Source organism: Myotis davidii, unplaced genomic scaffold, assembly GCF_000327345.1.
Source record: "Myotis davidii unplaced genomic scaffold, ASM32734v1 scaffold329, whole genome shotgun sequence".
In the NCBI taxonomy this organism is placed as follows: domain Eukaryota; kingdom Metazoa; phylum Chordata; class Mammalia; order Chiroptera; family Vespertilionidae; genus Myotis; species Myotis davidii.
The window spans coordinates 2869250-2889977 of NW_006300374.1; the positions used below are offsets into that span (position 1 = coordinate 2869250).

The 20728-nt window shown below is 41.1% G+C and overlaps 1 protein-coding gene across 1 annotated transcript in view; it reads right to left on the minus strand.

Moving 5' to 3' along the window:
* The window catches only part of TRIM24 (tripartite motif containing 24), an 87115-nt gene that overhangs the window by 7361 nt on the left and 59026 nt on the right, over positions 1–20728 (minus strand). Inside the window, exons 11-18 of the mRNA XM_015572667.1 lie at positions 17639–17812; positions 14422–14595; positions 10288–10423; positions 9882–9954; positions 8689–8857; positions 6712–7040; positions 1691–1823; positions 633–707 (exon numbers count right to left, since the gene is read on the minus strand). Of these exons, the coding sequence (XP_015428153.1) occupies positions 633–707; positions 1691–1823; positions 6712–7040; positions 8689–8857; positions 9882–9954; positions 10288–10423; positions 14422–14595; positions 17639–17812 (1263 nt within the window). The remainder of the gene's footprint in view (positions 1–632; positions 708–1690; positions 1824–6711; positions 7041–8688; positions 8858–9881; positions 9955–10287; positions 10424–14421; positions 14596–17638; positions 17813–20728) is intronic.

Consider the following 20728-nt stretch of genomic DNA (forward strand, 5'->3'; position numbering starts at 1 on the left):
ATCTTTCTTCTATCATTGACAGTCCCTCTAGGTTGTGGGCTGCTTGCCTGTGTTCCTGAGAAGCATCTACGGTACCAGTCTATAGAGTGTGTTTTCTTTAGTGAATTACCGGTATGTTTACCGGTAATAAACTTGCACTGTTTTATGTATATGTTTGATTACATACAGCCTTGTGACAGTTTTCCTGCATGTCATAAGCATTTGAATATAAATTAAAATGTTAAAATCAAATCTGATATTGTTTTACCTTTTATTTGGTGTGTGGAAGGTGTGCGGAAGAGGGGGTAGTCTTATACGGCGAGTATATAACAAACTCTGTATTTTGAGTGGAAATGTTAGGGGGTCGTCTTATACGCCCAGTCGTCTTATACGCCGGCAAATACGGTAGGTAAAATGCATGAGATGAGGTGTAAGAATGTATGAGAAATGAATAGATGTTTTGGGCCAATTATATTAACATTAAGATGCATTTAAGATCAAAGGTTTCAGTATGTATCAATAAGCTTTAAGACTAGATTAGATATAAGAAACTAACTACTGAAAAATGGTACAAAAACTAGATGATCATAAATCAAGTTGCAGAAAAAATCACTTCATGGTGTAAAAATGGACAAAATGACATTACTACTTACAGTTAGAGGAACTGGATCTTGAAAGGCCAGGCTCATTTCATGGCAATATAGAAATAAAAGTAGGCGTTCACACTTCTAAGCAAAAAATAAAATGAAGTCACAGCTTATTTTTTGTAACAATGTCATATATATATCAAAGTACCAGAATAAAAATTAAAACCAGATGAATACAAGAAAAGTATTGATACTTAGAGTTTTTATCTCCTTCCCATTTACTAAACTGTACTGTTTGATAGCTTGGGATTTATGTGATATATGAGAGCAGTCCTTTGTAATTATAGGAACAAACACATTATCACTAGAAACCCATTTGAAGCTCTTAAAAATAAATTTCCACTTATTTCTCCAATTTGTATTAAATTATTAGTAGACAATAAAAGAAGAGATCTAAAGGTGGAGCCCTTTCCTGGTGTGTACAATCCTAAAGCCCTAAGGCAGATGGTGCTATCATGCACTCTGCTACTTCTCTGCTTATGTGGGCTTATACAAACGCTGAAGCACTATAGTGTGTGTCTGGCCCCGCTCTTGCATGACAACTTTCATACTCTTTGTTCTACTTAATAAGTGAGCAAAGGAGCTTCTTTAATAATACAGAAGTGTTGATTTAGTAGGTTTAAATGTTAATTACAGTTAAATATTTTAGCTGGCTTTAAGGTATAAACCTAGTACCACTGGGTGAAAGAATGGAAACAGAAAAACAAATTCTATTTCTCAACAAATTCTGAGGAAGAAAACCTATCTATAGTAGAAATAAAACAAAAAAAATTTACTAAAAGTAGACCAACTTTAAGAGTGCAGGCCACATAAAGGACACATATTCTACCTTGTTCAAGTACAGCTTCTAGAAAATGTATATGTAGTACTATGATTTTTTTCAACTGAAAAAGTTAGTCTGCCTCCAAGTATATTACTTAAAATCCCTACACTTTTGTGGCAATAAATACTAAAGAAAAAAGAAGTTAATGTGAAAAGCACACCTGCATTACAATAATGCATTTAACCAAAAAAACAAAACAAAACGGTGTAACAGTCTAGGTTGGAAATGCTCACAAACTTACCCTTCTATCTATTGGTGTTAATTTACCAAGACTTTCAGTTTTCTTTTTTTCTGAGTTGTGACTGGGAGCATCACAATCATATTCAACTTCTGGTTTGGATAAGTCTCGGCAGAAAGTGCAAATCCACTCTCCACTGTTGGGGGATAAAGTATTTGAATTATAATGCATTGTTTTGCTCTTCACCATATCTCTTTTCTACTTCCTCCATGCCATCTATGATACAGAATTACTTATTTGGCATGAATTTCAATCACTGAAGAATTACTGTATATCTACTAAGCACTCAGCTCCATCCTGAGAGAGCTGAACAATTGTAATAATACAGCGCAAGAGCCTAAGGGGTATAAATATTAGTCTAGCTAAGGAGGTAAGAAATACATATACAAAATAAACACTTAAATAAACAGACACATTAGTCTATGGCTGATGTGATGTGTAACTCATATTTTTACCACAAATAATTCAAGACAAAAATCCTTCTTGGTACTATTCTTGCAACTTTGTTTGAAATTAAATTTTAAATAGGCCTCTGAGGAACTGAGAGATTAACTCAATGCTCTTCTTCATCATCATCTCAAAGGGACTGTGAGACTTTGAGATATTTATAAATGTCAGTGCCTGCCAAATAAGATGCCATTGTGGCAGTTGTGCATAAGGACCATTGTTCTTTATGGCAACCCCATGTAATAAGTTAAAGTTTTTTTCTTTTCATAACACTAGGTTTTTGAGAGAAGCACAAGGAATTAGAGGCAGGGTATGGGAAGGAAACCCTATGTTGTAGGTTTTGAAGTATGCATTTGTGTAAAGTGGGCTTTTATTTTTAAGGTTTTACAATGGTTTTAGGTTATAATAATTGTCACCCTTTTCTTTGCCCCTGGTCTGTTATATTCCATTTCTGGGTTCTTGTTTTCCTCTTTTTTGGATTACTCAATATTTGATGAATCATATTGTAAAATAGCTTTCTGAGATGAGTATATGGAAATGAAATTTTTTTCAATCTTGCATGCAAGTCTAAAAATGTTTATTTAGCCCAAACTAGTTTGGCTCAGTGGATAGAGTACTGGCCCATTATTATTGACCAGTAGCCCTGCGCACGAATTCATGCACCAGTAGATCGCTGCCGCCCTCCTGTAGCTCCCCTCGTACCCTCATAGCTTGTTGCCCTGCCCTCTCCTGTAGCTCTCTGCCACCCACTTGTAGTCAGTAGGTTGCTGCCGCCCTCCTGTAGCTCCCCATGCCCCCTCTTCATAGCTTGTTACCCTGCCCTCTCCTGTAGCTCTCCGCCTCCTGCTTGCTTGCTGCCCTGCCTTGTCCTGTAGCTCTCTGCCACCCACTTGTAGCTAGTAGGTCGCTGCTGCCCACTGTCCCACCCTCCTGTAGCTCCTGTCCCCTCCCCCCACCCCCTTATAGCTTGCTGTCCTGCTCCCTCCAGTAGCCCTCCACAGCCCACTAGTACCTTACTGGCCCACCCTCCTGCTGATCTGTGATCTGGTCGTGATGTGCTTGGTCATTACGCCTCAGGGGGTAATGGCTAATTAGCATATTCCTCTCATTATACAGGGCTAGCGACCCGGTGCACAAAATTCGTGCACAGGTAACGTCCCTAGGCCTGGCCAGCAATCAGAGCTAATCGGGGCCTTCCAGCATTATACAGGGCTAGCGGCCCGGTGCACAAAATTCGTGCACAGGTAAAGTCCCTAGGCCTGGCCCGTGATCAGCGCCATCTTCCTTGGCTGCCGGCAGCTGGCCCTGCCTCCTGCCGCCACCCACCCCCGGTTCCCCATTCAACATTGGGAGATCAGAACCTGCTGGCCAGGGAGTGGGACCGAGAGGTGGTCAGTGCACCTCATAGTGACTGGTCGAGCGATCATTCTGCTGTTCAGTCAATTTGCATATTATATATATATTAGAGTCCTGATGCATGAAATTTGTGCAAGAGTTGGCCTTCCTTCCCCTGGCTGCTGGCACTGGCCTCCCTCTGGCACCTGGGACTCGGGCTTCCCTCACAGCCCCAGCTTCCTCCAGGAGGATGTCCAGTCTAATTTAACATATTATGGTTTTATTATTATATAGACAGATGTGCTCCAATCCTTCCACTTCCAGGGAAAGGGGCAAAGGAGGGTTGCTAAAAGTGATAAGGGAGGCAGCAGGGTGAACTTTTCTTTGGGGGGGGTGTAGAGTTTCCTCCTGATGAGGGGCTTCAAAGGGCAGTGGCCTACTTCTGCTACCCTCTGTCTCTAGAGATGCAATTTCTGATTGGCATTTGGCAGGACAGAGCAGTTGCAGGTACAGGACTGGGAGAGCCTTTCTGCATGCAGCTCCCTGGAGAGTCTCTTCTGGTCAAGGAAAGCTTTGTTCTAACCATTTCTCCTGGAGCCAGTACTACTGGGTGGTCTGGGGCAGAATGGAGGTGAGGCAGGGCAGAAAGAAGTATGGGGTAGAAGACTGGGGGTGGGGAAGAAAGAGGGTGAAATCTGTGTGTGTGTGTGTGTGGGAGACCGGGGGAGGGGAGGGATGATGCAGAGGGAGAGTTGGGGTCAGCATAGGAAGGTTTGGAGGTACTAGGCGAGTAAGAGGGACCAGCAGATGCCAGAATAAGGGTCTACGGAATCAGGTGGAGGTCCGCGAGGCTGAGTACAAACTAAGTCTTTTCCCAGACCCTGCCATCCCAGATGACTAGTGGGAGGGGTCCATAGTGAGGCGCTGAGCTCCCTACACTTTGTCTGAGGCTCCAGAACATGTGGCCAACACGCCTCATCCCTGCCCCCCCTACCAAAGTGCTGCCATTTGGAATGCATTTGCAGACACAGGGATTGTTTTTAAGTTAATGGTTTTTAATTCACTCTGCTTCCCTCTTGTTTTTTATTGAAAAGGCGGATTCTGCTGGTGTGTGTTCCTTTGCGGGGGTGGCAGGGGTGTTCTTCACAGGCAGAGATCCGATGAGAGACAGAGACAAGAGGCCCAGCAAGACATGGGGAATGAGTAAACAGGATCAGAGAGCAAGGAACAGCGAAGAGAGATGCACAGGGCGAGACAGACAGACACAGAGAACCCAGGAAGGCTAAAGGAGGGACTCAGCCCTAAGAGCAGAACAAGTGTGCTGAGAAATCCTGCTTCAGGAAGGCTGAATCCTCCACCTCCAACTAAGGCCCCTGGGGCTGAGCTTGCTCTCCTCTGTGCTCTGGTTCCATTCAGTGTAGACATGGCTGAACAGGCCTCAGGAAAGGGCTGAAAGGATGTGGTGAGCAAGGACTGAGTACACAGGACCAGGGTTGCCGAGGGCTAGGGATCCAAGACCAGACTGAGAGAGGAGGACCTGGAGGCATTCCCTCCCAGGTCCCTGCACACCTTATGTTTTTAAGCAAAGCCCGAATCCCAAATCCTGTGCCACGGCTCTGGAGAGTGGCGGCCCTGGCCTGCTGTGCCGCCTAGGGCGAGTTCCCTAACCTCTCTGAGCCCTGGCTATGCCACCTGCAGGAGAGGACCGCTGGTGGCTGAGGTTAGAAATGGCTTGGGAGGCAAGGAGATAAGAGCACAGTTTAGGACACCTCGGTTTGGCGGTTACATCCGAAATCCCAGGGCTTTTTGGCCTTGGCCACTGCCCTGGGCTCACGTTTATGTAGGACTTGCACAAATGGGAGAGCTGGGCACTAGCACCTTCCTTCCTTCACAGCTGAGAACCAGTTCATCCTCTCTCTACCCCCGCCATCCCTCCTCTCCTCAGTGCCTGGTACTCGTGAACCTTCCCAGCAGCCAGTGTAGACACATGACCAAGGACACACAAAAATATCTCCAATCCAGCACGTGGTGGCTCTGTAGACAGTTGGGCAAACACAGACACATGACACTGGGTGCTGTAGACAGTTAATAGAGCTCCCTGGCCCAATGAGAGGGCTCATTTGGCAGAGTAGTGGCTCTATGAGCGAGTTTACCCCGGGTGCAGCTTCCAACCCCGGAGTAGGCGAACTGAAAGCCCAAGATAATTAGAGCTAATTACATATGTGCAAACAGCCAAAGCAGAGGCCGTGGGCCAGTCACTCCTCCCCTGCCTGCCCTCTGCAATCCCACCCCAGCAAAGGGGTCTTGCTGGCACAGCTGGGCTGTGCGCCTGGGGAAGGGCGCACAGGTGGAGAGCCCCTGGGGGGGCCCAGGGGTTCGGGTGAGCCCTCCACCTCCAGAGCACCCCGCCCCCGTGATTACACACTCCAGCGCATGCTGCGGCCCCAGAATGGCAGGTCGCAACTGGGTTAGGAATTGGACCAGAACTTGGTCCAAGCATTATTGACCTTGTGCTGAGCGGGCCCTGGTGGCATGGGCCCCAGCATTTGGGTCTTTAGGTTTCTATTATCTTGGCCTCCTGAGCATTCCGTCTCTGCGAAGATTCGAGATGGGGCTCTCCTTGTATCCTGCCACAGGGATGCCTGTCTGGAGCTGAGGCCGCAGGATGAGGAAGGGACAGAGTCTGGTGCTTGGCTTTTGGTGATGAGTTTCTCTCTGCCTGGATGTGCCACAGGACCCCAAAAGAGTGATCTCTGAGCTTTCATTTGCATGTCTATACCGTGCATGCCTCCTCTGAGCGGGCCTAAGCTGCAATCGCACATCCTTAATGCTGCCGAGAAGACGGGAGAGCCTCCTGCCACCACCACTGCGCTCGCAGCTGTCAGCCCAGCTTATGGCTGAGTGGAGCTCCCCCATTGGGAGCACACTGACCACCAGGGGCAGCTCCTGCATTGAGCGTCTGTCCCCTGGTGGTCAGTGCATGTCATAGCGAGCAGTCGTTCCTGGTCATTCTGCCATTAGGGTCAATTTACATATTACCCTTTTATTATGGTGTACGGGTGGGCGCCCACCAGCCTGCCCTGATGGGGGCCCCCGATTGGGGTCGGGGTCCCCGCTGGGGGAGGGGGCCAGCCAGGGCGAGGGGCTGAGGTCATTCTGGTCATTCCACTGTTTTGGTCACTGGGTTTTTATTATATAGGATAGTGAAAGAATGTGGAAAAGGGAAGCAAGTACTATCTTACCTTGGAAAATTTGCCAATGTCGGCACATGACAAGAAAGATGAAATACTTTGGGACACTTCTCACAGCACAGGAGTTCCCCTCCATTCTGACAAACTGCACACCAGTCCTCATTGGGGTCATCTTCTTTCCTTGTCTCTCCAACATGAAGAGGTGACTTTTGGGAGGCATCCAGCCACGCAGACTTTCCATTTGAGGAATTTTCCTGGTGAAGTCCAGGTTGATCTCCTGTGCTATCAGGAGCATCTGATCTGAGCACAGACTCCTCAGAAGAAGAGGTCTGACTACTATTTAAGAGCAGGGAGGTCAGTATGCTTCTTGGATAGTTAGTCTGCAATGGAAGGAGGTAAGAGTATATGTATTCTTAAAACTGGCATTCTTAATTAGCACTATTATAATTTTAGACCAAAGACTGCTCTCTCATGGGCACCTGGTAACTTCAAAGGAGTCTATGAACATGCATGAGAAAAAAGAATTATCTTTACTGCTAAATGTATTAGAATCTCTAGTGGTGAAGAAGACATGGGCCTTTACTGGAAAACATCATCAAAATAGAATATCAGTACTTAGGGAGTGTGGACAATAAAGAAAAATTATATGAATTTGCTGATGAGTTCAGAAATGGGAGAATGGGTGGGTAGTGTAGAAGTCAACCATAGGAAATATAAGTACATTTTAGTGGACCTGTTCATTTAAATTATACCTAGACATAAAACATGCCTAGTATAGATTTTTTAAAAATCATTCATAGAGCTATTAGTAACTTTAAGATAAATAAAGATTTTATGTTGGAGCCTAGGATGATGAAAATGTCAAATCACTAAGTCATTTTCACAATCTCCAAGTGTTATGAAATGCTCCTCAATGCTGTCAAAACATTTTCCTACCCTTACATACATTCCTATGGAGTCCTCTGTCCTCCTGTTACAGAGTATAGTGAAGGAGCTGCTGTACTGGGGACTACCCTTTTCTTTGCCCCTGGTCTGTGTTATATCCCATTTCTGGGCTCATTTTTCTTTTTCTTGGTCTACTCCATATTTGATGAATCACACTGTAAAATAGCTTCCTGAGAATGAGTACATGGAAATTAAATTTTTTTCAATCTTCATGCATGTCTAAAAATGTTTATTTACCCCTAGCTAGTTTGGCTCAGTGGATAGAGTGTTGGCCCATGGACTGAAGGGTCCCATGTTGGATTCAGGTCAAGAGCACATACCTTGATTGTAGGCTCAACCCCTTACCCTGGTCAAGGTGTGTGTGGGAGGCAACCAATCGATGTCTTTCTCTCACATTGATGTTTTTCGCTGTCTCTCCTCCTCCCTTACACTCTCTCAAAAAAATCAATAGAAAAATATCCTCAGGTGAAGATTAACAAAAACAAACAAACAAAAAGTTTCTTTCACTAATGTTCTGGTACTTATTAGGCCCTTTCAGTTCAGATGTCCATGCCTTTCAGTTACACGAAGTTTCATTATATTTGAAGTCATTGATATAATTAAAAAGTATATACATATATAATATAGAATATATATGCATATATTTTTAAAATATATTTTATTGATATTTTACAGAGAGGAAGGGAGACGGATAGAGAGTTAGAAACATCGATGAGAGAAACATCAATCAGCTGCCTCCTGCACCACCCCTACTGGGAATGTGCCCGCAGCCAAGGTACATGCCCTTGGTCGGAATTGAACCTGGGACCCTTCAGTCTGCAGGCTGACGCTCTATCCACTGAGCCAAACCAGTTAGGGCAATATATATATATTTTTTTATTGACTTCACAGAAGAAGGGAGAGGAGGGGTAAAACCATTAATGATGAGAGACAATCATCAATCAGCTGCCTCTTGCACGCCCCACACTGAGGTTCAAGTCTGCAAACTGGGCATGTGCCCTGACCAGGAATCAAACTGTGACCTCCTGGTTCATAGGTTGACACTTAATGACTGAGTCACTTTCAGCTGGGAGATATAATTACATTTTGAGGCCTAGTTTCTTCATCTGATTCTTGTTTCACTATCACAACGGGAAAATCATAATTTTCCGGTGGTCCACCATTTTCTTGTTTTATTCGGATTGGCTCCAACATGACCACTGGGACTTTGTGTGTAGAGTCAGCTCCTGCTGGTTTGCTAGAAGAGCCAGAGCTATAAGTGTAAGAAAGAAAGAAATAACCATCTAAGAATGCTACCTTAAGTATCTCCAAATAAAGTATAACCGCTTTGAGAATAATGACCTATCTTCACAGCAATGGTAGCTACTATATCAGCAATAAATAATACATAACTTAAATGCACTCGCTATGTACGAAGTTTCACTTATGAATAAAAAATGTTCTACCTATCAATTTATCTAAATAGTTACGTTACATCTGAAAAGATACTTAAATAAATTTAAATAATACCACAATTAAAAGACAACTGCCTTCAATATTCTGAAGCTCTAAAATTGGGCAGCTAGATTTAGTTCTTAAAGCTAGCATCTTTTTTTAGGCTTTTCCATTTCTTTCTCTAATCAGTGAAAAAGAGAACTCTAGGCTCATATTAATGATTTATTATTATGAAGTGTGAAGATAATGAGGGACATAATTTATTGATGTTCTGCTATTTAAAAAATGTAGTGGGGAAAAAAGCTTTTACAGATAGCCACTATGTTTTCATGGAATTGAATCTAAACTTTCTCTTTTCAGAGAATGCTCTTTCCATGTGATGAGCAAAGCAGTAAGTTAAAATAGAATTTCAACAAATGTAAACTTATTTTTAAAGCAAAATCATTTGGTCATTAGAAAATTCAGAAAACACTGAAATTAGCATAAAATTATTTTTTCTTTTGCCTAAGTTTGTATTTGTGTGTATTCTCATATAGTACAGTGTGTTATATCCCACATTTTTATTTTTTCCTTGCTATTATGATAAAATCATAACATTTTATTTTCAACATATATACAAAGATATTTGTATCTTTAAAATTAAAATTATAATTTATTTAATCCATTATGTTAGTTTATTAAATTAATGTAATATATAATAATTATTAAATTATTTTAATTTAAAAGTAAAAAATAAAAAAAGTTGTTAAAAATGTATTGACTACCCAAAGTGTGTTGAGCACTGGGGCAAATAAATATAATTAGAGATTTTCTATCTGGAGAATAAGGTTAAGTTAGCTTACCTTCCTCGACTCCCAACACTTGAGGCACTAGGTGAACGTATTGGCGGGTGTACACTAGTCATAGTAACAGGTCCTGAAGAGAAGGAAATCAAACACATTCATAAAATGAATAATTATGTACTTAATCCCAATTGAATGTGCTCACTTAGTACTACACTGAAACTGAACACATAAAGTATATAAAAAAGTAAGTAGTTGCTAAACTCCTTGCACACGAGTTGAAATTGAAAAGGTACAGAGGCTTAACCTTTGATTTCTACTTTGAAAGTACTGTATACTATACTAATTTTAAATTGTGCCAAATCCTTTTAAATCATCCAACAAAAAGGGGGAGGATTGTGGGAGTTTTTTAAATTACAAATTGAGAAAAAACTGGAAAAACAAAATCAAAAGGAGCCCACTTTACCTGCAAGACCTGGAGATGGCACTGATGAATTTGGTGACTGGACAGTCCTGTTTGAGGGTGGTCTTGGCTGGCCATGATCTATACTAGTATCCTTCCTCACAATATTGTCCAGCATAATAGTACTTGAACAGTCAATCTTACAAAAAAAGAAAATTATTTCATGGTATCCATGGTTTGCAAGTTAAAAACCACTTTAAATGAATAAGAAAACTTTAATAGTTTAATTATCACCAAATACTAAAACAAGAAAAATTGTATTTGAGAAGTTCTGATGCTTATCTTCCCCATAACAATCTTTAAAAAAACTTGCACTCTTATTGCTGGTTCGATTCCTGGTCAGGGTACATGCCCAAGTTGGGGGTCGCGATCCCAGTAAGGGTGTGCAGGAGGCAGATGATCAATGATTCTCCCTCATCACCTTTGTTTCTCCCTCTCTCTCTAAAAAAAAACAACAAAACAAAACAATAAAAACATTAAAAAACAACAACAAAAACTTGGCACTCTTCTATTTTGTTAATCCTCACCGAGGATATTTTCCCATTGATTTTTAGAGAGAGTGGAAGGGAGGGGGAGAGACAGAGAAAAACATCGATGTGAGAGAAGCCCATTGATTGGTTGCCTCCAGCTTGCACCAGGACCAGGGATGAAACCTACAACTGAGGTCCGTGCCCTTGACCAGAATTCGAACCCGAGACCTTTTAGTCCAAGGGCCGATGCTCTAACCATAGAGCACCAGGCCAGGGCTTTCACTCTGCTTAAATGTTACATGTTAGTAAATACACCGAACAACATTTGCAGAACACTAACGTCAGCTAAGCACACTATTACCATTTGGTAGGAATAATATACAATGTTTCAGAAATCATAAGCCAAGAGGAAGAAGTGCTGTATGTCATTCACACCCTTAAAAATTAAAGCAAAAACATTTTTAATACTTAATTTATTTAACAATAACAAAATGTAGCCAATTAAAAAAAAGCCTGGTGAGAAAAGTAGCAAAATTTCACATTTTTGCAGATTTCTTTAGCATCTTGCTTAATAACAGCTAACGGGATTCTTATATCTGCTTATGTACTAAATCTCTTTTGATGAGTGATTTTGATTGAAGAATATGAAGAAAAATCAGGCCTTACACAGGGAAACCTTATGGAACCTCTGAAAGGGTTGTAGAGACACCTGTGTCCCTGGCCCATACTTTGAGAACTGAGGCTTTGGTCTGCACCAGAAAGCTGAAGCAACATTTCCAGAACACTAACGTCACCTAAGCACACTATTACCGTTTGGTAGGAAAAAATGATCCCTGATAGATTCTTGCTTTAATAAAATAGGTATACAAATAACACGTTTCATAAGTGATTACCAGGCTAAAATACTGATAAATTTCTATCAAGTAAGACTTTAATGCTTTAAATGCAAATATTTTTCATGCTTCTATATACCATTTATTTCCAAGGATGTCTTTGTGATTTAAATCCAGTTCAATTTTCTAATACAGTTGCAACCTTTCTCAACCAGGATTCTACGAAAGAACTAAGTCCTGTAGTCCTAAGGCACAGACTGTATAAAACAAATTTACTTCTTGCCTCTGCATTTAGAATGGTACTAGTTATGAACCATCCTTAGGAGGACTGAGAAAACAGACTCTCAAAGCAGTTTCTTGTTCTGTGGGTTAGATGAGGAATCTCAATTGAGAAAGGCTAGTGAATACAGAGTCACCTCTATCTGCAGAGACTGCAGAGAAAAGAGCAGAAGGATAATGTTAATATTTGTAGGTCATCTTTCATTTGGGGGAGCAGGAAAGTACCAAGGTCATTTATGTTTAATATTTTTTTCTGGCAATACCTTAAGTCAGTACTTTTTAGAGAGTGCAAAGAGCATTGAAATGATTGGATTTGAAAGATCTTAATTTAAGAAAAGTTATTTACAACTGTGGAGTAATCCTAAAAGCTAAAACAAAATTATCAGAATGAGACAAAAAGTTTTTCTATATATTACCTGTTTGAAAAATACATGTACTCTACCATTTAAAGTATATATAATTATTTAAAAAAATGAAATAACTTTGTTAAGGTTAATGATGTCACTATTGGGAAATGTTAGTTGATCTCAGTAACTTTAAATAAAAATTTTAAAATTCTTTCACAATCTTACAAGATATTAAAAGTTTTTAATATTTGTGTGCATGATCACCTAACCTTGTAGGATAACAAAATACAAAACAAGTATCAACTTATGTATGGAGATCAGTCTACAGAATATTTTCTGCCTTTTGAAAGATTTTTAAAAAGTCATACTAACAAAGCTAGGGAGTATAACAAAGCTAAACACACACTAGAGGCCCAGTGCACAAAAATTTGTGCACTCGGGGTGTGGGGGGGGTCCCCTCAGCCCGGCCTGTGCCCTTTCGCAGTCTGGGACCCCTTAGGGGATGTCCACCTGCTGGCTTATGCCCGCTCCCTGGGGGATTGGGCCCAAGCTGGCAGTCAGACATCCCTCTGGCAGCCCGGGAACCCTCGGGGGATGTCCACTTGCCAGAGGGGAGCAGGCCTAAGCTGCAGTTGGACATCCTTAGTGCTACTGAGGAGGCGGGAGAGGCTCCCACGACCACAGTGATTCCCAGTCGCTCTGTTAGGGTCAATTTTCATATTACCCCTTTTTCATATAGGATAGAGGCCTGGTGCACAGGTGGGGGCCAGCTGGTTTGCCCTGAAGGGTGTCCCGGATCAGGGTGGAGGTTCCCGCTGGGTTGCCTGGCCAGCCTGGGTAAGGTGCTGATGGCTGTTTGCAGGCTGGCCAAGCCCCCCAGCAGGGACCCTCACCCCATGGGGGTGTGGCCAGCCTGGGTGAGGGGTTGAGGGCCGTTTTCAGGCTGCCCACAGCCCCTTCCGGGTGGGGGGGTCCTGCTGGGGTGCCTGGCCAGCCTGGATGAGAGGCTGAGGGCTATTTTCAGGCTGGCCATGCCCACCTGGCGACCCAAGCTCCTAGCCTCTTTTTCTTTTTTTTTTTCCAGCGCCTCCTTGAGTGGAGGCCAGGGTGGGCTGGAAGCAGGTATCTGGGATTTATTTATCTTCTATAATTGAAACTTTGTAGTCTTGAGCGGAGCCCAGGGCAGGCCAGGGCAGGCGGGAAGCTTTGCTTCCTCCATCACCGGGGGCAACCCGAGCCTCCTGCTCAATTTAGCTCCGTGGCCGCCACCATCTTAGTTCGGTTAATTTGCATACTTGCTCCTGATTGGCTGGTGGGTGTAGTGGAGTGATGGTTAATTTGCACCTTTATCTTTTATTGGTGTACATGTATGTGTGTGTGTATGTATATGTGTATGTATGTGTGTATATATACACACACACACACACACACACACAGATATAGATATATATATATATAGATAGATAGATATATCTATATATATATATTGTTTTTAAAATAAACTTTTATTGATTTCAGAGAGGAAGGGAGATGGACCAAGATAGAAACATCAATGATGAGAGAGAATCATTGATTGCATGCCTCCTGCATGCCCCCCACTAGGGAACTAGCTGCAACCCGGGCATGTGCCTTTATCTGGAATCGAACCTAAGACCCTTCAGTTCACAGGCTGATGCTCTATCCACTGAGCCAAACCAGCTAGGGAGAGCGTTAATATATTTAACTTAAGTAGAAATCAGAGGTAGTTTTGCACTGGTATGATGTAACAGAAAATATTTTCATTTCTAATAGTAAACTTGCCTCCATCTCTGCTAATGTCTTTAATTCTAGCCTCCCTCTCTAATCTGATATTTTCATATCACATTCCAGCAATTCACCTCTCCAGTACCTCTTTCCCATGTCTTTTCTTCCCTGCTTTCCCAGCTTAGATTTCATATCCATCACCACAATCATTCATTTCGATAATCCATCACCATTTTGTAAATCATTCATTACAAACACCTTAAGCTCCAACACCTTGAAAGATATTATGTAGTATGGCCAAGTGTCTATAATCTTTTTATCTTTCTTGTTATATCACTAAAGGATGTAAGTAACTTCTAAAACAAACACATACAACCTATAATGCAACAAACTCATGCCTTTTACCAAATCCAAGTCCACGTAAAATTTTCTAAATAGATTCTTAAAAATTCTCTGTATACTTACATCTGGCAGAGAAGGAAGATTATAGGAACCTCCCACTGGTGAGCTCAAATCAATCATAGGTGAACTAAAAGCCTTTCCATCATATCCTGCTGCACTAGTAATGGTGGGACTGGAAGGAGTAGAGGATGTGCTATTGGCAGTTGATGGGGGGGCCTGTCCACTGCAAATCTGCCACTACAGTAGAAAGAGAAAGAAAAGTTGTCCATCAGCAGACTTATAACATAAAATGTCCACCTAATCCCAATCCAGACATAAAACAAAACAGAAGACAGATTCTGCAATTTGAATTCAATTGTAATTGGAAGAGGGAGAGGGCACAGGTATACATAACTTTCATGAATCCTGTTGAAAAATAAAAAGCGCTGATTTTTACCAGAAGACAGCAATTAGTATACACCAGAAAACCACAGTACCAATCTTAGAAAGCTTGTACGTACTGGAAAAGAAATATAAACACATGCGCAGCAACCTCAAGGTAAAGATGGAAGGCAAAAAACATACATTTTCTGCTGTCCCTACCTGATATGAAACTAAAATAATGGTTAAAAGGAATTTTTAAAAGGCACGGAGTCATAAAGACAAAGAAAACAGGAGAAGACAGAAACGGAAAGCAGATGGACAAATAGAAAATTACTTAATCAATTTGATAAAGCTGAAATCTAAGGCAGCAGTGGGGAAAAAAGAGAAGGAAATCAACATACACTGCAGAACCCCTAAAAGCTTGGGAATTAAAAGTATGAGAGGTGAAGCTGGGGCTAAAAACAGAATAATCTGAGTGCTTAAGAAGTGATAAATCTTGTGTTTCTTTCCTACTCTACCTGTAGTTACCCCAAGGTAATAAGGGCTTCCTTCACCTACACAGCAAAAGGCTAGAAGTTTATTCTCCAAAACAGGAAGATCAGTGTCTTTAGACTGAAGAGCACCATATTCAGTTGCAGGCAGAAGTACTGCATGGAAAATGAAGATTCAGAAACCATACACACACTGAATGCTGAGCTTCTCACCCAGTCTGCTGATGGCTTACTCTCTATCTTCTTCTCCCAGCTGGCTTCAACAAGTAGCCAGACCCTGCATTTTAGGCAGAAGACAAAAAGATCCCTTGGGGAATGGATCAGCCTAAGAGTTAAGACCTAAAGATGATGACTTTAGGAATTCTCCCAATAAACACTGCTAGTAGCCTTAATATTAGAGTGAAACCTCAATCATCAAACACTAGCCCAAGACCCAAGATTTCAGATTTTTTAAACTCATTTCTTATATCTGAACAGGTAAGCAAGCATCATTTACGTTAGTGGCCAAGAAAAATATATTAACTAAGCTAACACTAGGAATGCTTAAGTGTACAGAGATGAACCATGCCGCTGTCTTTAATCTACATCGAAATCTATAAAAAAAAAAAAGACTTGATTGACTGGATCAAGAGGTATATGCATAATAACTGAGAAAGCATATAAAACAATTTTTCCTCTATACAACTCTTCCAAATTGTTATGTTACAAACATCTATAATAATAAAAGTGTAATATGCTAACTAGATCAGACAGCCAAATGACCTTCCGGACATCATTCCCAACGTCCTTCTTGACTAAGCCGCGGCAGCAGGGGCTGAGGCAGAGGTGGTTAGGGGTGATCAGGCAGGCAGGCGAGCAGTTAGAGGCAATCAGGCAGGCAGGCAGGGTGGTTAGGGGTGATCAGGTAGGCAGGTGAGCAGTTAGGGACAATCAGGCAGGCAAAGTGGTTAGGGGCAATCAGGCAGGCAGGCTAAGTGGTTAGGGGTGATTGGGCAGGCAGAGGGATTAAGGGCGATGAGGCAGGCAGGCAGAGTGGTTAGGAGGGGGAAAAAAGGAAAGCAACTAAGAGCTATCTCAAGACTGTGCAGAGGAAAACATTCCCAAATACAATATCATTAACATATGGCCTACATTATATGGAGGGATAGTGTCTGAAACATTCTAATTTATATGCTCCACTGAAAAAACTATGTAAGGAAACCTGTGAATGTGAAAGTTATCTTTACTACCTACCCCACCTCTCATATCCACCCACCTCTCCCATCTCTGCCCACCCTTCCTTTCTCTGGACTCATGTCCTCCTTTGCTCCCTAGAATAATCAGCTACAGCTGATGTATGACCCTCCAGGTTTTCTCTCTATATATAATATTAAAACAACAACAAAACCCCACAAAAATAAGATAATACCTCACAAGAATTTAGCATGTTTTCCCTCCATATAATATACTTAGATCATATATAGACTACTGGATGTTCTTAATAGCTAAAAGGTATTCCCATTGTACAAAGATAATTTGTTTTAAAAAAAATCTACCAATTAAAACCAATTCTCCACTACATTTTCTACTAGCTTGTTCATTTATTCATTCATGTTTAGATTTTTGATCAGGAAACATTCTTAAGAGTGTAGGTTTACCCAGTGCAAATAATAAATGGGGAAAAGGGAAAGTAAAGTTTGTGTACACAGAATGTGGTAGGTATTTTAATACACATTAGCATTAAGTCTCAACACAACTCTATAAAGCATTAATTTTATATTTAGGGTGAATAAGATTTAAAATATTAACCTTGCAAAGGCCAAAATCTAAGGTCAAACTGTTGTTTGGACCCTTTTCTCTTCACCTCTAATGATGAAATAAAGATAGTAATGAATTTTACACACGTGAAGTGTGTATACTTTTAAGATAAAATTTTCAAATCATTTGATTGAAATGAATGTCACAGAATTACGGAAATAGCATCATATGGATTTTAGCCTTGGCAAAATAATTAAGCTGAAATCAATCTACAAGTCTTAGCTGGAAGAACTATTGACAAAGTGCTTAGAGAAGACAGGCACTGAGAGGACATTTACTTTTTTAAAAAAATATGTAATACCTAGAATATATTTTTATCTGAAGACATTAAGAATATAATGTCTTAAGAATATTAAGACATATATCACTATTAGAAAAATCAATACCTATGACACACTGATTATTCTGGGCTTTCATTCATATAAAGTGGCTTGATTTTTTCTTGTTAATTACAAAGTATCAAGACCTTTCTCTCAGCTTTGTCTCTATAAGTCAGTCTATAATAAATTTTGTAATTCACTTTTTTTTTTTTACACAAAAGCTTGCTCTTACTTTTCATAACTGTTACTTTATCCATAAATTCAATGTAATTGCAAAGTAGCAAAAGGAAAATAAGTGAATATGTATACCTGCTTTATCGCTTGTTGAGCCAAGAAAGCCATCTGTAAGGGATTGGGCTTTATTGCTTGCCGTGGCATATTCTGGGTTGGTGGATATCTCAGCTGTTGAGAATGAGGAGGGAGAACTGGTCCACTGGGTTTGGGGCTGTGATTCTGAAAATTTATCAAACGCGGAGGGGGTTGCTGAAAAAAAGAAATAAAACCAATTCAGTGACAAAAATCTGAAAGATAAAATTATAAAGCACTCTATTTTATTACTTTTACAGAAAAACAGCAACTCTGCCACAGATGAATCAATAATTAACACTACAACAAGGGAATAGGGGAATAAGGCAGCCTTCCAGAATGTATAGAAGCAATTTAAAGAAAAGGAGTTTTATTAAGAGCGTTGGTGGAGGGGTTTCCGATTTTAAGTAGGTTATACCAGGATTGGGCCTATGCCATGTGGGGAAGTAGGGAAAATTTATCTTTGGTTCTCAGTCCTTGTTTATGATTAAGTTTTGCAAAGAATTGCCCTCTTCAAACCTCGTAAATAAGGTGGTGGTAAAATAATAATTGCTAACATTTATTTATCAGTTATTATACACCAGGTACTGTTTTAGTTCTTTACATGTGTTAACTCATTTAATCTTCACAACAATCCTGTGAGGTAAGGACAATTTAAGTATATTGTCAAAAATTAAAGATAGTAAGGGATAGAGCTGGCATTTGAATTCAAGTTCTCTGGCTCTAAAGTCTGTACTCTCACCCAATAAATCATTAATAATGAAAAGAGCTGATATTAAGTAACATTTTGAAGTAAATGAATTTTAGATGTTATTTAAATAAAACTATATGCCAGGCATTGTGATCAGCATTTTACTCTCCCCTTATTTTAAAAATTAGGACACTATACATCAGAAAGCTTAAATAACTTGGAAAAAAAAAAAGCCACACAGCTAGTAAAAAGGCAACACTAAGGTTTTTCTCCAAATCTAGTCTGCCATATTATTACCAAATCATGTTCTCTTATTTTGCTAGGGGTTAATATACTAATTACAGCTTAGAGGATGTGTTTCCCAAAAAGAAAATAGATTTGAAAGGAAACCCTTCAAGGACAAAATTGTTTGATTACAGGATAGGGCAAGGGCTGGGAAGGCAAGCTTACTTTGCTCTTAAATGCTAGCCCTAGAAACTGAGACCAGTGTTCTAGAAAAAGGTAACCTTATATGCCAGTATCTCTTGCCTATCCAATTCTCTTTATGGTTGGCAACTATTGCAAATACTTACTTGCAGGCTATCTTAACAGTTTATTTTTACGACTAGAACTTCTCAGAGAGGAAACTATTAACTCTCACATTCACAGGGGACAATGAATGTGGAATTTATAAAGTTGAATTAGCAACACCTTAAACTTTGAGTCTGTGAAGGCAGAGGAGCTATAAAGAGGATAGCCCTGTCTTCTCTTTCCGCTCCCATTTTTGGAATTTCCTTTCCTGGATAACATTGCTTCTCTCTCCCCACTCTTACAAATTAATTAGCACTGGGTTCACCCTCAGTAACTTTCTTAAGAGTAATTATAAAACCAATGAAAAATAGATTTAAATATTGTTTCAAGACCAAGGAAAATTTTGTGGGTGAAAAATAAGTGTCAAAATTTTACAAAAGTAAAAAGCCTGAAGCAATAAAAATTAATTTTTATTCTTCTACTAAAGTTTTGTGATTTGAAGGGTTTTATATCATAAAAACACAAAGAGAAAATAGTTGGAGAATCATAGTGAAAAACTACATTTATCTGTAGTTTTTTTAAAAAGTGGAAAAGCACCCAAAATAATCCGTAAGGGAGAATCCTTAGTTGTAGAAGCTTCTGCTACCATGCTATCACACCCTCACCCAGATTCAGTCAAGATACTTGGTGCCACAGTAATGTACTCCGAGGAATCAATCAATGTAGGAATGAACATTCAACCTGCAGTTTGGTAAGATGTGAGGTGATTTTTCTTGCTTCTCCTAAACTGTTATATTTGACTGAATTAATTTCTAAAATCCTTGTGACAGAGGAAGCAACTTGAAAGAACATTAGGAACTAGTTATTAGCATAAAAAAATAGCAAAATCACTGTTATTTTATTTTAAAATAAATACTTTTTATTTTAAAATAAGTATTTTTTAAGTTTTTTAGAGAGAGGAAAGGAGAGGGAGAGATAGAAACATTGATGAGAGAGAAACATTGATAAGCTGCCTCCTGCATGCGCCCCCCGACTGGGGATTGAGCCCTCAACCCAGGCATATACCCTGACCAGAAATTGAACTGGTTCACTCCAACCACTGAGCCAAACTGACTAGGGCAGGTTTTGATTTTATTCTAGGTCAGTAGTTTCCAACTATGTAAAAAATGAAGGGTAGCATATGTCTTTCTAAAATCCATCACTGTGTAGGTAAATTAACAGGTACATATAAAATGAAAATATTTCCATAACAGTTAATCTGGCTCAGGTTTGAGAAACATTCATGTGAATTATGAATAAGACTAGAGGCCCGGTGCACAAAAATTTGTGCACTGGCGGGGGGGCGGGGGTGTGTGTCCCTCAGCCCCACTTGTGCCCTCTCACAGTCTGGGACCTCTCAGGAGATGACCACCTGATGGCTTAGGCCCACTCCTGGGTGACAGAGGGCAGGCCCAACCCCTAGGTGCAGTCCCTGGTCAGGCTCAGAGCAGGGCCGATTGGGGAGTTGGGGCGCCGTCCCCGGTAATGCACAGAGCAGGGCGGATCGGGAGGTTGCAATGCCACCCTCAGTCATGCTCAGGGTAGGGCCGATTGAGGGCTGGGCCGCTGCCCTGTCACACTCAAAGCAGGGTCGATGGGGAGGTTGCGGTGCCACCCCCTGTCATGCACAGAGCAGGGTCGATAAGGGGGTTGGGGAGCTCCCCCCTGTCACTCATAGAGTAGAGCTGATCAAGGGGTTAGGGCACTTTCCCCTGTCACAAACAGAGCAGGGCAGATAGGGAGGTTGTGGCCCCGCCCCCTGTCACACACAGAGCTGCAGGGCGATCAGGGGGTTGAGGAGCTCCCCCCTATAGGCACAGAGCAGGGCTGATCAGGGGGTTGGGGCGCCTCCC